The 16,722-nt window shown below is 34.9% G+C and overlaps 1 protein-coding gene and 1 long non-coding RNA gene across 4 annotated transcripts in view; one reads left to right on the top strand and one right to left on the bottom strand.

Annotated features, from left to right (window-relative positions):
- Positions 1 to 16,722, bottom strand: part of LOC115451153 (nose resistant to fluoxetine protein 6) — a 41,491-nt gene that overhangs the window by 11,814 nt on the left and 12,955 nt on the right. The window contains exons 3-5 of the mRNA XM_037441368.1: positions 7,306 to 7,499; positions 6,193 to 6,457; positions 1,667 to 1,827 (exon numbers count right to left, since the gene is read on the bottom strand). Coding sequence (XP_037297265.1) covers positions 1,667 to 1,827; positions 6,193 to 6,457; positions 7,306 to 7,499 — 620 coding nt within the window. The remainder of the gene's footprint in view (positions 1 to 1,666; positions 1,828 to 6,192; positions 6,458 to 7,305; positions 7,500 to 16,722) is intronic.
- On the top strand, positions 2,497 to 3,876 carry LOC119190154. 3 transcript variants are annotated; one of them, XR_005112787.1, is made up of 4 exons: positions 2,497 to 2,681; positions 2,771 to 3,126; positions 3,211 to 3,352; positions 3,432 to 3,876. It is a non-coding gene; the product is annotated as an uncharacterized LOC119190154 (long non-coding RNA). The 3 variants fall into 3 exon arrangements; XR_005112788.1 differs by having other exon boundaries at positions 3,032 to 3,126; XR_005112786.1 differs by having other exon boundaries at positions 2,497 to 3,126.

Raw genomic sequence — 16,722 nt, forward strand, 5'->3', positions numbered from 1 at the left:
GGATGTTTCGATGGAGCGCGGATCATTTTAATTATATATGTAATGTAAGCGTGAGAAGTATGCCAGAATCGTGTAAATTGGCAAACCATAGTCTCTGCCTACCTCTATGGGATAGAGGCGTGATATGTATGTATGTGTATAGCAAAGTGACCTCACTGAACTTGATGGCAAGTGGAGTGGGGTGTAATAGAATGCCGACTGACGAAAGATTACCCCTCGTCAGTCGATACAATTATCCCGGCCTGTTAGAACCGCATATACACATGCTGATCCCGGAACGCGAAACAATTACGTGGATTACTCTAACGGGTTTGAACACCTTGTGTGCGGTGGTCGCTATCCGGGCGGATATAAAGCATATCCTACCATGCGCAGATCAATCAATTTATGAATCTATCTATACATAAAAATAAATGTATATATGTTCCCTATAGATTCCAAAGCGGCTAGAGCGATTTTAATGCAATTTTTAGGTAATCTTCAGATTAGTCCGGCAGTTGATCCTGTGATGTTTGATAGCTATCAGAAGCAATCTTGGTATAGATTATGATAAGAGCTACCCATGCCAAGCCGAGGCCGGTGGTTAACGATTTATACAGCAGAAAGAGTCTTAACTCTAAATGATTAAAGTTGACATATTTTATCCATTTATAACCCAAATCGGACAGTAAAAAAATATTTTATCGGATAGTAAATTAATAGCATCCCATGCATCTGGTTTAGGCACTAGGTAAGACGCAGAAAGTAATTTTCAGTATTAAAGAAGATTTCAGCTTGTTTTTTGCTTGAAACTAGAATTAGCGCCAATCATACATCAATTTATCTCAACGCGGATATTTCAAAAACACGTGCACAATTTTGTGAATGACAGATGCGATTAAAATTCAATTAATGGTTAATTGTTTAATAGATCAGTTTAATTGTTCCATTAACGTGCCGGACTTGAGTTAGATTCTTTTAGAAAACCCTTGAATCTGAAAATATTATTACCGTCACAAATAAGCTACCGTTATGATTTTACCGGACTTTAAAAAAAGGTCCTTATTTGGTGCAACTTTATTTGGCAGGTGCATATCCATAAACGAAATATAATTTGTTAATATTGAGCAAACAATTGAAAATAATCTTAAAAATTCAATTCGTGATGGTGTCTATTTGATGGTAGTTTTTGTTAGAGGTAACGAAGATGTTTGCTATTTTCATTTCCAAATTAGTTTAATTGTAGCCTAAATACGCAATTTGGGTTTATCTATTTTCAAAGAACCTATTACCTATTTATGTATGTATTTTATTTGTTAATTATATATATACACTCACACCCCAAATTCTCAGAAGAAATAATTCTTTCCTATAATTGTCTGGAAGATATCGCTTTTAGCGCTAAGACTGTCCATTTTTAACCAAGCTATAGTTCATAAGTGTGTTTGTGTATGTGTTTTTTTTACTTATGTGGTGTTCAATAAAGGGTTATCTATCTACTTTTTATTCGCAATATCCCTCAATAAACATTAGATTGACTGTCATAATCATCATCAGCCACATAAAGTCCATTGCTGAACATAGGCCTCCCCTAAAGAGATCAGACGGAACTCTTTAAAGCAGGTTACATACATACTAACAACACAACTCTTTTTTTTATGGGACCTAGATATGAAACCCAATTTACCTGAACCACCTTCCAACCAATCTGTTCTTCAAATCAATGGTTCCTTTCCTGTCCAGTTCTTGTAGAAGGTTGTGGGCGTTTAGGAATCCACTTAGGTACAAGAAGCTGTCTGTATATAGTATTGCTGAACGACCGATTACAGCCCATGGCATGCCAAACACCTGGAAAGTTAGTTTAGTTAGACCTGGAGTATTAGACATTGCTACAGACCAATTTAAATATAAACAAACAAAACAAACATACACCACGCATTTATCGCCGAAGGGGTATGAAAAAGCACAACCAGGGCACCGACTTTTGGTCAAGTGTGTTCGGTCTCATGATGTGCTAAGGGGCGAGCTTGTCACCATATCGGAAACAAATTCCAGACTCCGGGCTGATACTGAGCATAAAAACCCCAATTTTGCTTTGCCCGACCCGCAGGGCTATTACGTAATTTGCAATAGCAAAGCGATCGCAAAAATTGTACAATTTTTGCTTTCAAATGGCTAAAAACGTCAAATTCGTATTACCTAAGAGCAAAAACAAAGCGATAGCAAAGCAAACGGTTTTTAACACAGTGCTGCCTCTGTCGAACAATCGGTAAAGTAAAACAGCATTCAATCTCTATAGACACAGCAGATTTTGGTATTACGTATGAGTTTTAAGAGCGATCGAATAGCAATCAGCGAACAAATACAACTGTCAAATAGCAAATGGTAAATCATTGATTGTTGGTCGATCGCTCGCTGATCGCTCAGTTCGTAACGCTGTTTATTAATAGTTTTAAGTTGATTATTAAGGGTTTTTGTTTCAATTTGTGCCTATTTGGATATGACTAGTGTATTTTTTATTGTTAGAAGCTATGAATGGGGAAACTAGAAAAGCGTAAGACATCTACTTTGCGGCGCAATCTTCGAGATGATGCCGAAGCTTTGGATCTGCCTAATAATTAAATCCCAAGAATTGTGCGATGAATTAAGGCCTTATAAGTCGCAAACACGCAGGAGAAATAAAAATTTGTGTTGAGTGTAAAGTGAGTAAAGCTATTTTGTTATTTCTGTTCCTATATACATTGTCTAATAAATTTATAAATAGTCTTTACGATTACATTTTCCATAAAAGGTGCTAACAGTACTCTCCTTCACTATAGGCTCATATCAAAAACCTGCAGGTATGAGCTAGTCACATGTTCTGAGCCAAGCTAATGTGTCAAATTTAGTAAATAAGGTGATGAAAGCTCTAAATTCGAGAGACATTTTGATGAGATATATTTGTTTCCCTCAGTCATGGCAGCAAAGAAATAATGACATATATGGGTATGGTCCTAATTATATAAAATTGTATTTAATTTAAAGTAAAATTTACAAACTTCATTTCTTTCAGTTTTTCAAACAATATTTGGCTGTGTGGGTTGCATTGATTAACATGCTGAATATTTTTTTAATGGAAAGGATTACCACAGTATAAATGTTCAAGTTGTAAGTAAAATTTTAATACATACACCTAATAATATTTAATTTTATTACTAACCATATGTATCAGAATATCTATTATGTTTTCAGATATGTTACAGTGATTCAAATATAATTAATGTGGATGCATCATTTAGTGGGGTGAGTCATGATGCATATATCTGGAGAAACTGTGAAATGCAGGCTCAATTACAAAACTTACACAGTAGAGGAGAAAGGATCTGGTTATTAGGTATGTAATAATAGTTTTGATAAACATACATATTAAATTATTTAAATGTAATCTTATTGAGAAACACTTTAAATTGCAGGGGACTTGGGGCATCCATTAATGACATGGCTTTCAAATCCAATTGTGAATGCAGAAAATGGTTCCGCAGAACATTATACCAATATTTACTACAGCTTCGCCAGGAATATGATTGAGCATTACATTGGAGTATTAAAGCATGTTGGAAAGTTTGCTAGCCACAGTGTTGGATTATGATCATCATAATATGGTAGCAATAATTACCAATGCCTGTGTTGTTTTGTACATCTGCTACAGACTTAGACTGCTAGTTCCACCTTTGGCAAATAAAGATATAGAAGAAGACAGTAATAACTAGGTGTCAGCTCCATCACAATCTGATAATAGGGAGCCTGAGGAGCTCCCATTGTTAAGGGGCCAACAACACAGAATTGTGCAATGTTTGTAGTCGACTAGGAGATAATTTGAATTTAATTTTTGTATTAAATTATTAATCAAATTCTAAACGGCATTTTAAAAACAAAAAAATGATTTAATTAATTACTCAAATTAGTGTGTTTAAATCTAAGTTAATAAGATTGTTAGCAGTAAGTTAATTCTGGAAATACTGAATTCATTTTTTAAATTCTATTACCAGTAGAAAGCTACATTATTCCTGAGTGAAATAAACTATATTTCAATGTGATTATTATTAATGTGAACTACACAAGAAAACATAAAATAAAAAAAAGTAAAAATGTTTGACATGTTGTGAAGTTGGCAAGGCTAATTATTAAATAAAAATCTTTTTTTTCTTTAATATACATAATATTTATGGTAAAGTTTACAATATTGGAACTCTGTTTTCTACATCCCAAACAGAGCCTGCCTCCAATGACAGATTTTTTTGTCCATCTCGGAAATATCTTTTCGGTGTACTCAGACCGCTGCCAGTCAGTCAGTCAGAAGACTCCATCTATGTTTAGCAAGTCTGGTTTTGCTCTCATTAAATATCAGACCAGTACTAAAAATAGATACACATAACATTAATTATACATACTACTTATTGGAAGATAGTTATAAAAAAATACTTATAGTAAAATATATTACCTTTTCAAATGCTCTCCAGTTTTGGAAGAACCTAAACCAATAGAGTACAGCTTTATCGGTAGATGTTTCCACTGACTATCGAAAGTTTTCTTGAATGTGGTGCCGAGTCTATGTCTTTGGCTAAAGAATGATGTTCTTGTAAGAACTATAAAACTCCAACAAAACCTCAAGCTGTTCTTTTGACACTCTGTTCATCTTGATATCCTAAAAAATCAAAACAAATTATTGTAATGTGACATAACACTGGGAAACAGCGTACTCCTTACACTACCTACTAACGTTTTATTTTATGTGCACAAAGTTATCAAAAAGTGCATGAAGTTATTTACTACTAGTTAATCTATTGTAATTTTATAATGTAACAACTTACCTTGTTTCTAAAATACATCAATGCCGTATAAAATCCAAAGTAGATTTGGTTCCATCATCGACGAACAATTACCAGTTTTTCCCGAAACAGTAATCCAATAAAGCTAATAAAACTCAAATAGAAAGCATTTGATAGATTTCACAGCTTTCAAACAATCCGTTTCGGGCACGGCTGGCGATCAAAGATAATCCTCTAAAAGTACTCGGCGATTCACCGAGTGCTACATTAAATGGAATCAAATAATTCACCTTTATCTATTACGCTTTAACACCGAGAAACACCCTGTAGGTGTTAATAAATTGTCAATTAAGGAGTGTTAACAGACAATTTATTAAAACTTGTAAACTTTTAATTGCACTGTAATTGGGGTAAAGTGGAGGAAATAATTGGAAAATATATGGAATATTTTTGGTGTTACTTCAAATTGGATTGGTGGCAAACGGGATAAGCCATTTGAAGGTAATCGAGTCTCATCAAATTCCACCCCATATAATCTGAGTTCATAACTTCGGGGTAATTACCCCCGCGGTGGTAAATCAGCTATTTCACGGAGGTAACAAAGAACCTAATTATAGGATCGTAAAATTAAAAAGAAATAACAGAGCTGACTTTAAATTGTAAGGCTGTTGTGCAATTTATGATTAACTAGCGACCCGCCCCGGCTTCGCACGGGTGCAATGCTGATACTAAATCCACTACAGAAAAACTGTGTACGTTGTATATAAAAACAAAGCGGCCCGCTCTGGCTTCGCACGGGTATAATATAACAAAATAACAGTATTTCTCCACTATTTAATGGATGTTATTATTATACATATAAACCTTCCTCTTGAATCACTCTATTTATTAAAAAAAACCGCATCAAAATCCGTTGCCTAGTTTTAAAGATTTAAGCATACATAGGGACAGAGAAAGCTACTTTGTTTTATACTATGTAGTGATAAAGATGTTTGTATTTGCTTGTATTGTTTGTTTTGATAACATTTTGAAGGCGGGGTAAAATTCGTTTTCTACAGCTTACAGGGGTAACAATATTGAAAAGGTTAGAAACCACTGCCGTATAACATGGAATGCTTATTCTTAGCTACAGCCTGCACAGTTTTAGCTTCTTTTTATGTGAGTTATTTTCTTTAAATATATATTTTAACTTTACTACAAGATTTATATAGTCTGACATATTGCTTGAACGTCTCCAAATTGTATTGTGTATAATTTGCTGCGCTTAAGTCACTTTTAGTTTTAATTATGTGCATTTGAGTTTCCTAACTTGGGCTTACATTATAGCTATAAGTTAACATATTAAAATTATTGTAATCGTAGTGTTAAGTCTGCTGGAAATAAAATAAAATACAAAGACACTAACCTCAGAAAAGCTGACTTTATTGACGTAGGGGCTATGAGCCATCGCCATAGATTTGTGAGCGATGAGCAACGCGAACGCATTCATTCCTCTGAAAGCGTCGATTCCCTTCACCTTCGTCGGCGAGTCTGACAAATCAAACACCTTCCTCAAATTCCTTTTCAAGGAGAACGCGTTTAGCAATTTCTCGAAATTCGTCATCCCTTCCTTGCCGTCGTCGAATATCGTTCCCAGACTCAGAAGTAGTAATATTGCAAGGAAGAAAGTTCTGGAAGGTAATTGCATTTTTATAATAATTGATACGTTATTAATTATTAAATTATAGTAGGTGTTGCTGGAGGCTTCGCTCCCGTGAAAACGTTTTTTCGGGATAAAATAGTCTCGCTTTACGTTTTCCTGGATATAATGGAGCTTATATTTCAAGTTAGATCTTTAGCGGTGTTGGCGAAAGCTGGATTCAATTCCATGCAATTGTTTTTTTAATGATGCGTGTACAAACATACGGACAGAGTAAAATTCTAAAAACTGTTTTGGTTTCTGTTGCTCAATTTAGTTTTTCTTTATTATCTAAAATGTACAGACATCGGCTTGTTACAATGTTATTATGTGTTTAATTATTTATATGTAAATAATTACTGAGCGTATTTGAGTGACACGAACCTTCTGGCTGACTTCGCAAATCATTTTTGATATTAATTTGATTAAAACCTTAAACTTTGCATGATACCGATTATCATAAATAGTTAAGTATGGCGAAATACGGCAATAATTATTATGTCAAATTATTTACACCAAGTTTAATCCTGCCTGACATTCGACAATGATACGGTCGCGTTGCCAATTGTAAAGGCCGTTATGCATTTCAATATCACAATGATGGTAATGTGTTTAATAATAATATAGCAGCTTTTGTTAGTGGCAGTTAGTCTAAATAGAATATAAAATGTTACTGAGTATATATGCTTAACAAGATTAAAAATTACTTCTATAAACAAATAATCATTTGTAGACATTGATTCTGAGTTTAATAACCCGATGTCTTCGTTACAAATGTTTTTAATTTCCATTTTTACTTTCTTTTGTTACTATATATCTGATTTTATTAACTTTACTTACATAGATAGCGCCTTTCCAAAGGAGTAAGGTCGTCTGACGTCCTTCACCGTACACATGGTGTTGTGTACGCGGACTGATACTCCAAGACCTGACAGCCTCTGGGACAGCTCCTCCTCCAAGTCAAAGCTGCTGCAGGAGCTTGGTATGCAGACGCCCCACAGCAAACTGGAGAACCTGGGCACTCTGTGGCCCATCTGTAACAAAAGTAGAATTAAGTTTTAAACATAGATACTAAACAGTATCGGACAGAAGATCAAGATCAAATTTGTGCTCCAAAAGTTATAACCAATTGACAATAAGGGTAGAATAAACGTCAATCGCAATAAGTCGTCTTATGTGACAAGATCGCAAGACTGATAAAGTTGCATTTGGCACTGCACTGGGGGAGGGTGGGGTTCATCATGAGACCTGACATGTTTCTTTAAGAGTGGTATTACATCGGCAACAATATCTTCCAGCCTTGCAGCTGTTTAGCTGCAGAAATAGGCAATGAATTAGTACTTAGCTAACTTAATGATTTTTAATGTTTACGCGAATGTTAGACATTCAAATTAAACAAATTTTCGGATTCTATCGCGTTTTTGTATTTTATTTTTCTCCCGACGTTTTGCAGCCTTCATGGTCACAGGGGACAGAGGTGTTGTTCATCCGTAAAGTCAAAGTTACAATATCTACCTACATTTTTACAATTATTAGCTAACTTGCTTCTCATATATTATAAGCAGTACCTAAACTACGTATTCTTTTTTTATACGTGCATGACAAAGTGACCCCACTGTACCTGATGGTAAGTGGAGTGGGGTCCAATAGAATGTCGAGTGACGAGAGATGATTACCCTCGGCAGTCGACACAATTATGCTGGCCTGTTGGAATTGTATATACACAGGTTGATCCTCGAAATCGACATACTTAAGTGGGTCACTATGGGGTTTTAACACCTTGTGTACGTTGGTTGGTTACGGGCGGATATAAAATATATCCTATCACCTGCAAAAATAGTTTTAAGTTGCTACCAAGCCTGTATATCTTAACATAACATCACGCATTTTATCCCCGAAGGGGTATGCAGAGGCGCAACTAGGGCACCCACTTTTCGCCAAGTATGTTCCGTCCCATGATGTGATAGGGGCGAGCCTATCGCCATATCGGGCACAAATTCCAGACTCCGGGCTGATACTGAGCAGAAAAACCCAAATATCACTTTGCCCGACCCGGGATTCGAACCCAGGACCTCAGAGCGCTATTGTACCGGACGTGCAATACAACTACGCCACCGAGGCAGTCAAAACATATATCTTAAAACCTCTATAATTGCTCATCACAGGCGTTAAACAGTTTTAAGTTGTTACTAAGCCAGTTAAATCCACTATAATTTCCCATCACAGGCGTTAACTTACGTATTTATAACTATGTGTTGTAACACTGAAGAAATATGCTATCATATGCATTAATATTTAAGTTATAATCAAGGCCGTATAACTCAAATCCTTTATAATTGCACATCACAAGAGTGAGTTTACGATATATTTGTAACTAAGTGTTGCAACGCTTAACAAATATGCCATCACATGCGTTAATATCCTTAAAATTCATAAATTTTAATTAAGTGTATCAAATTTTATTATTATATGCGAATGCGAAATGTTTGGAATCGAAATGCGAACTCGTTGTTAACAGTTTTGATTAAAATTTCCCAACTCTTAAAGGTGAACTTACGTCCGAATATTTTAATTAGTGTGTCATAATTATTTGTGTTTTTTCATTATAAATATAACAATAAAAGGTAATGGTAAATCATTGTTAAAGATCTGAACATTTCTCTCTGTAAGGATCTTTAAGAATATTAATTTATTAGTATGAATTATCTTAATTAGAAATGGATCGGACTACCCAGACGAATGTCCGTAGATTCAAATACCTGAAAAGTACTCATAATCATTTCTACGTACGTACGACGTAACTCTATTTTTTCAAAATTGAGTTAAATTAATATTTATAATCAAACATTTTACAATTATACCATTTTTAGGTAGTTATAGTAACTTTGATCTTTCGGACGACCAGCACATCAGTCCTTCTCGTGAAACGTTGAGGGAAAATTACAATATTCTTACCTACATAGCCGCGATAAAATCCGCAAAATAGTTTTCTTTCAATGTGTAACATTCGCGTGAACATGAGAAATCATAACCAGTAAAAAAGTACGAATCTAACAATTAAATAAAGAAATATGTAGAAACATCCTATTTCCTTATGATAGCTGTATCACCAGCAGTAATCTAATACCAGGACAATAGGGCGATGCAGGTCTCCTTACATCAATTAATTAACAGAGCCATACTCTCTAAGGAAAACAGACCTTGAACAATACATAAACAGTAACAATGTAATTGATTCCAAGCTTAATGTATTTGTAATATATGTTGTAGACGTGTGAGATTGTCTCAGGCGTGATGTCGACTAATCAATCGTTATTAAATATTATGCAATTATTGTTATTGTAATACTAGCTAACCCGACAGACGTTGTCCTGTCTTAACTATAAATATGCAGCGCGGATTCTGTCATTTATTAGTATGGTAGTAAGATCTATACATGTAAAGTATGAAAATTATTATAATAAAAATATATCTTTCAGAGCAACAACATATTGCTTTTATTTCAAAAGAATACAAATACAAAATATTGAAATAACATATTATATATAGATGTACTTCATTTTGTAATACTTGCTTGAGGCTTAAGAGTTTATCTTATTAAGTTGTTATAATAATGTACGGTACTTAGACCTCGTGCCCTTTGTAAAGTTGACAGTTGAGTGCTTAAGTTATGTAGCAATTGTTTTTGATAATTTATATATTGTTTTATTGAGATAAGTTTAAAAGCAAAAAGAGGCATTATAGTTTATGTGGAAAAAAATATCTGGATCATTTAAAAAAATAATTGATGTGAGGAATTAGAACGTTTTTTTGTATTTCTTTGAATGACGAGACGAGCTTGTCATTCGCCTGATGGTAAGCAATACGACAGCCCATAAACAGTAGAAAAACAATCCAACACATTGAATTACAAAGTATTGTTTGGTATTTCACTGCACTCGCCATCCTGAGACATGAGATGTTAAGTCTTATTATGTCCAGTAGTTACACTGGCTATAATGTCCTTCAAACCGGGACACAACAGTGACTAAGATGCTTGGCGGCAGAAATAGACATTGCGGTGGTACCTATCTAGGCGGGCTCTCACATATTAGAGACCTACCAAAAAAGTCGGTCGAAGTCTTATGAAGGTTGAGTACAAAATGTGATGTTAAACATCAATAACAACTCCAGTATCAACACTTTTGTTCTATTGTGGTCATATAGTATTAAATACATTTAAATACCAACCATTGTTTTTATCACTCCTTTGTAATCAATAAGGCTTTTGTAACCGTTTAAATGCATATCAACACGATTGTCATTAAACAATAAGATACCAAATTGGAAGTGCATTGCGCCAATTCTTCTTATCCACCATTTTCGATAGCAGGCTTTGTCAAGGGCTCGTTTTGCAATAACAATTGTGATTCAAAATCAGTTCGGAGACCAAATAAGCTGGTTGACAAACGGGTGCTTTTAGAATATTAAGTGAGCAACCTTGGGAACGTTTTGCGTGTTCTCGATACAATTGATACGTTCTGTTGTGATGTTTGACGCCGGCTAGAATGTTGCGTCTAACTAATAGCATCTGTTTAAAGAATTTGCTGCAACTCCATCTGCGTTGAAATCGTGGATGAAAAAAGGATAGCAATCTGTATATAAGGGAAAATGTAACTTCTTAGTAGTAAAATGATTTTCAACAATTGAACAGGAATTTTATAGATTACCACATTCAAACAATAAAACGAACTATAGGTCGCCATAACGATATGGTGTAGGCATAGAAAGATCCAGTTTAAAATCGCTCAAATTGTAGGAATCTAGATCAGTTTCTTTTCCAATCGTGAGGCAAGTGTGTCCACCGCGGCTAATAGGAACAAAAAAAATATTGTATCAAGTTAAATCGATTGTGTCCGTAATTACCGGACAACATGGGAGTTAATATTTGAAGTCTCAGGATGATAGGTGGAGTAAAGCGTTGTAAGCAGTGTTTTGTGTTTTGATGTTCTGATGCTGTTGTTGTTGTTGAATGAGTAGGCAGGTCGGTGACTTAAATGCACGAAGACCAATTAGGAATGGAACGGTCTAACCAGATAATGTCCTCAAGTTCAAAACAGAAGGTACCTCTGACTTCGAAGTTACTTGCGTACGTTTTGGTAAAGAAAATCATCGTGAGGTAACCTACAGAATTTAGAATTCTTTAAAAAAATGTGTGAAGTCTTCTAACCTGCATTAGGCCAGCGTAGTGGACAAGGGCTAAACCCTTTTAGTAGTATAGGAGGAGCTTGTTCTGCAGTGGGGAGTACATAATACAGGGTTGGTATTATTATTCTGTTTATTATAAAGGGATGATTGCTCGCTTCGTTATTCAAGTGTTTATCATGGTCGATATAAATACGAAACATCAATTTATATTCTTCTAGAATAAAGGTAGTAAAATTATGCTGGTTATTGTCGCTAACTAAAAATGAAGCTTAAATACCCTTACTTAATACCTTTTTCTTTCCTTTATGGCCAGCAGTGCACCCATAATTTACTTAGAATTGCGAGCGTTTATGGGCGATGATATCGCTTGACAGCAAGTATACCTGCTAATTTGCTAGCGCAACAAAAAAGTGCATATAATTGTTATAATGCTGAAGTAACTAGAATAGACAAAATGTGTGGCAATGCGTGCAGTTCATTGAACCGACCGGTCGGATGGTGTAGGTGCTGGCTCAGCATTGATGCAATATTTTATGTTTAATACGTTGTTTTCCATGTGTATGTTTTAGTTAAAAATAATTTTGAATGTGAAGGGTTCAACTGAATGTTTTGTACGTCAGGCCATCTATATATCTATATAACATATTGTGAGGTAATGGAGACCCATAATACCAGGAGACGGTTCACGGTACTTCTGCAGTGGCGATGTATAACCCGATTTCTGCCGGCTTCCCTTTACAGAGAATGTAATTATCATAAGAACGATTAACAGACCGCATTCATGCATAATATAAATAATAATATCAGCCCTGTATTACATACTTGCCCACTGCTGAGCACGGGCCTCCTCTACTAATGGAATGGATTAGGCCTTAGTTCACCACGCTGGCCTAGTGCGGATTGGTAGACTTCACACACCTTCGAAATTCCTATAGAGAACTTCTCAGACGTACAGGTTTCCCCACGATGTTTTCCTTCACCGTTAAAGCGAACGATAAATTCACAAAGAATACACACATGATTTTAGAAAAGTCAGAGGTGTGTGCCCTTGGGATTTGAACCTGCGGACATTCGTCTTGGCAGTTCGTTCCACACCCAAGTAGGCTATCGCCACTATCATTCATGCATATTAGCAGCTATATATTATGCCGAATTCCTTTTCTAAAAATATAATCTTTCCCCACTATACTACTGCTGAAAGTATCATGTTAAAATAGAAAATTCCTTTGAGTAGATCAAGGAGGCTGGTAAAAATATTTTTACGTCCCTTTAGAATTGTATTTTTCAAAGGGATCAGCAGACAGTAACTAATTTTTCCATGATATTGATTAATGGCATTTATTTTGCACATAAACACTTCCTTTACCTTAATTTGAGATTTGCGTCTACAAAATTAAGTTATTCGCGTAATAATTTGCAAATAATTCACGCTTTATATAGTTTTATTGCTAGATTAAATTGTTAACGACCATTGTTCTATTTGTTGTCTAGTATTGTCAATGTCGCGGGCTGAATTTTAAAAGCCTGTCCTTGGTTCTGTGTTCCGTTTGTGACTTACGTCATTCATAAATTTTTGGTCTGATAGGAACTGCTACATTGTTTTAGTACGTCGTTTGTTTTTTTGCGGTTCTAAGATTAAGGCCTTCTACTAAGCAAACGACCTTGAATTTTTGTTCCATACTTTTACGACGCATGTGTTACGGCCGTGAGTATGTACAGATTTACGAATAATTAAATTAAAAATCAATTTTAGGTTCTTTTAATTTTTTTTTACTACCGATATGTTTCTTAGTAAATTGTCTAACTAATAGTGTTGGTCGCACATTAAAATTATGTGTTCTTAAGGAGATGCACGGAATCAATATTTAGCGTCATTTTGATTATAAAATTATCAAAACAATATCTAAAGTATAAAAACACAGAGTATAAATTAACAACCAAAGTAAAGATGACATATTGTAGAAATATGTTTATTTTTTCCTTGTGTATTATAAATTTTGAATAGATAGTTTCTAATACTGTTAGCGTAACATTTTACTGGGGGTAGGGCCTTAATAAAGTTAGCCTAAAATAATTATTTCCTTTTTAACAGCGCTTGGGACATGAGGAGATTTTAAAAATGATTTATATTTAGTTTTCCGCGATTTTAATGTCGTTTTCTTTGCTTGAGAATAAAACAAAGTTTGGTAAACGTGAGGCTTTTTTAAAAATGTTGATATTGAGTTTTCTACGACTTTAATATGGTTTTGCTCGGGAATTAGATACATTTTATAGTGTTCAAATTGAGCTATAATTTAGAGAGTAGAAAGGACTGCTGATTAAGTAGATGGATTATGAATTGCAATGACGAACGTAGCGCGGTGGTACGCAGTATTTTGCGTTTTTGAGTGGCCTAAAATCTGACTGCCTCGGTGGCGTAGTTGTATTGCACGTCCGGTACAATAGCGCTCTGAGGTCCTGGGTTCGAATCCCGGGTCGGGCAAAGTGATATTTGGGTTTTTCTGCTCAGTATCAGCCCGGAGTCTGGAATTTGTGCCTGATATGGCGATAGGCTCGCCCCCTATCACATCATGGGACGGAATATACTTGGCGAAAAGTGGGTGCCCTAGTTGCGCCTCTGCATACCCCTTCGGGGATAAAATGCGTGATGTTATGTATGTTATGTAAAATCTGGAGAGAAACAGGCTCATTTCTTCTGATTCGAAAAAACCTATAAATATTACATAAACTGAATGTTTTATATAAGGTGTAATATTAATATTAAGCTAATTGTCCCGTTTAGAATATCGGTAGGTCTATAAAGGATTCTTCTAAGAGATCTAAACGATTTATGTAACTATGTTTATTAGTTTCGTGAGATTACTCTGGTATTGGTAGGCCCAATATCTTGTTTGAGCAATATTTTTCAAAAAGGATGGCATGATTTCAAGGTGGCTTCTAGAAATAAATGTGCGAAAGCAATAGTATTTAAATTTAAAATTAGTATTATCGAGATTCAAGTTTGATTGATGCTAAGACATAAATTTAGATGAGTATTATTAATCTATATATATAAAAATGAATTGCTGTTCGTTAGTCTCGCTAAAACTCGAGAACGGCTGAACGGATTTATCTTATCTTGGTCTTGAATTATTCGTGGAGGTCTAGGGAAGGTTTAAAAGGTGAGAAAAATTCGAATAATTGCCGGGAAAATCCTCAAAACAGCATTTTTCTATTTCCCATACAAACGTTTTCTAAATAAAATGGAGAGTCAATTTGTAATTTATTACCGCTGCATAAAGTTCAAATTCGCGTGCGCGTTGGAGGATCTAATATCGCGTTCTGAAACTCAACAAAAGTGAAAGTGAATCGCGAACGCGACAACATTGCATAGTCTCAAAATACATAGTACATAAATAGTGCTCGGCTTCGAGAAACTCAATTTTAGCTAACTTCAGTTGTTAATATAATATATAACTCAAAGGTGACTGACAGTGATATATCAAGGAACAGCCCAAACCATTGGACGGATCGGGCTAAGACTTTACATGCATAAAGCTACTATGACGTAGGCATCCCTAAGAAAGGATTTTGATAAATTCTACCCTTAAGGGGATAAAATAGGGGATGAAAGTTTGTATAAATGTTCTTAGATTTTCGACTGATTGAACTGAAATTATAGATTGGGGATAAAATTAGTTTGAACCTATAAGTACCGGGAAAATATGTAGCAAGACTTTTATCAAACAGTGGAATTTTATCCTGGAAAACACCTTCACGCGGGCGAAGCCGCGAGCAAAAGCTAGTTGTATATAAATCTAGATTATGTGATGTAGATATGCATGTTTATGTAGTATTACAACTATTCCAACGTGAACTAAATAATGCAATTACATTTTAATGTAAAAAACAAACTGTTTTTAATTCCACTTTGGTATAACCAATAGCCAATGTACCTGATATGACAAAATCTGAAGCCGTGTACAAAAAATTCACGCCAGCAGGTCTAAGAGCGGTCAGACATGTATCCCATACGGGGTGGGTTGTGCAAGCAAGGTCGAATCTCGCAACAAAAGCAGCTTTTGCGAAGGTCAGGGTACCAGCCTGCATTCAAATTGCAACAGAGTTTACGAAACTACGTCCATTGGAAATGTTGCATTTGCCACATTATTGGGATGACGTTCAGATGGTTGCGGATTGACGTATACTCGTATATATTTTGATACTAAATTTTCTGTTTCTGTAGCGTAATTGTTTGCGTGCCAATGCCGTGCTGAGGTCTTGGATTCGATCACCTAATATTATTACTGTTTTTTGTTTAATTTGGAATTGTGTCCGTTAAAAGGCAATAAGGTCGTGCCCTATCCACATTAAATGTTTTATGATTACTCTGCACCGGAGACTGTGTAAAGTTTGTCGTACAAGCTGTTGGATGGATGGAGACGAGCTGCGCGGCCTGCCTAAAGCTAACCGACCGGTTTCCAAAACGATGTCAATCTTAATCTTCCTTTCGATCCCGAAAATAAACCAATAAAGAGAGTATTTTGTAAACCTGTCAAAAAATATTCTGATTGAACCATTTTTACGATGGATCGAAAACGGCGCTTAGTCGGAACGGTTTATAAAGTTTGTAGAGAATATATATCTTTTTGAATAATTGTATTAAATTTAATCTACTTAATGATGCGTAAAACATACATTTAAAAAAATTTTTTTTTTCAAGTCATTTTAAGAAAAAGATTTTAACTTTTTGTTTGGTTTTATATAAAAATACAAATAATTACAAAAAAATATTAACAAGATTTTATTCCTGAAATATGAATTTATTACATTTTGTTGAGTTCGTTCAAAATGTCTCCCGACCCGCCATTGGTTCTAAAATGTGATAAACGAGGAAATATATTCGTAATTCGCATCCTCTGTTTTGAAATTAAAATGAATCAACTGCAAGGTCATTTAAATGCATTTCTATATTGAAATCTTTCTCGCATTTATTTGAATAATTTAGCTTTGTGCAATGTGTAATATTTAATAGTCTAATGAGCATGTTTTTGTAATAAGATACATACTGTGTTGGTAATGAATATTCAT

The sequence above is a fragment of the Manduca sexta genome, chromosome 22, assembly GCF_014839805.1.
Source record: "Manduca sexta isolate Smith_Timp_Sample1 chromosome 22, JHU_Msex_v1.0, whole genome shotgun sequence".
NCBI lineage: Eukaryota > Metazoa > Arthropoda > Insecta > Lepidoptera > Sphingidae > Manduca > Manduca sexta.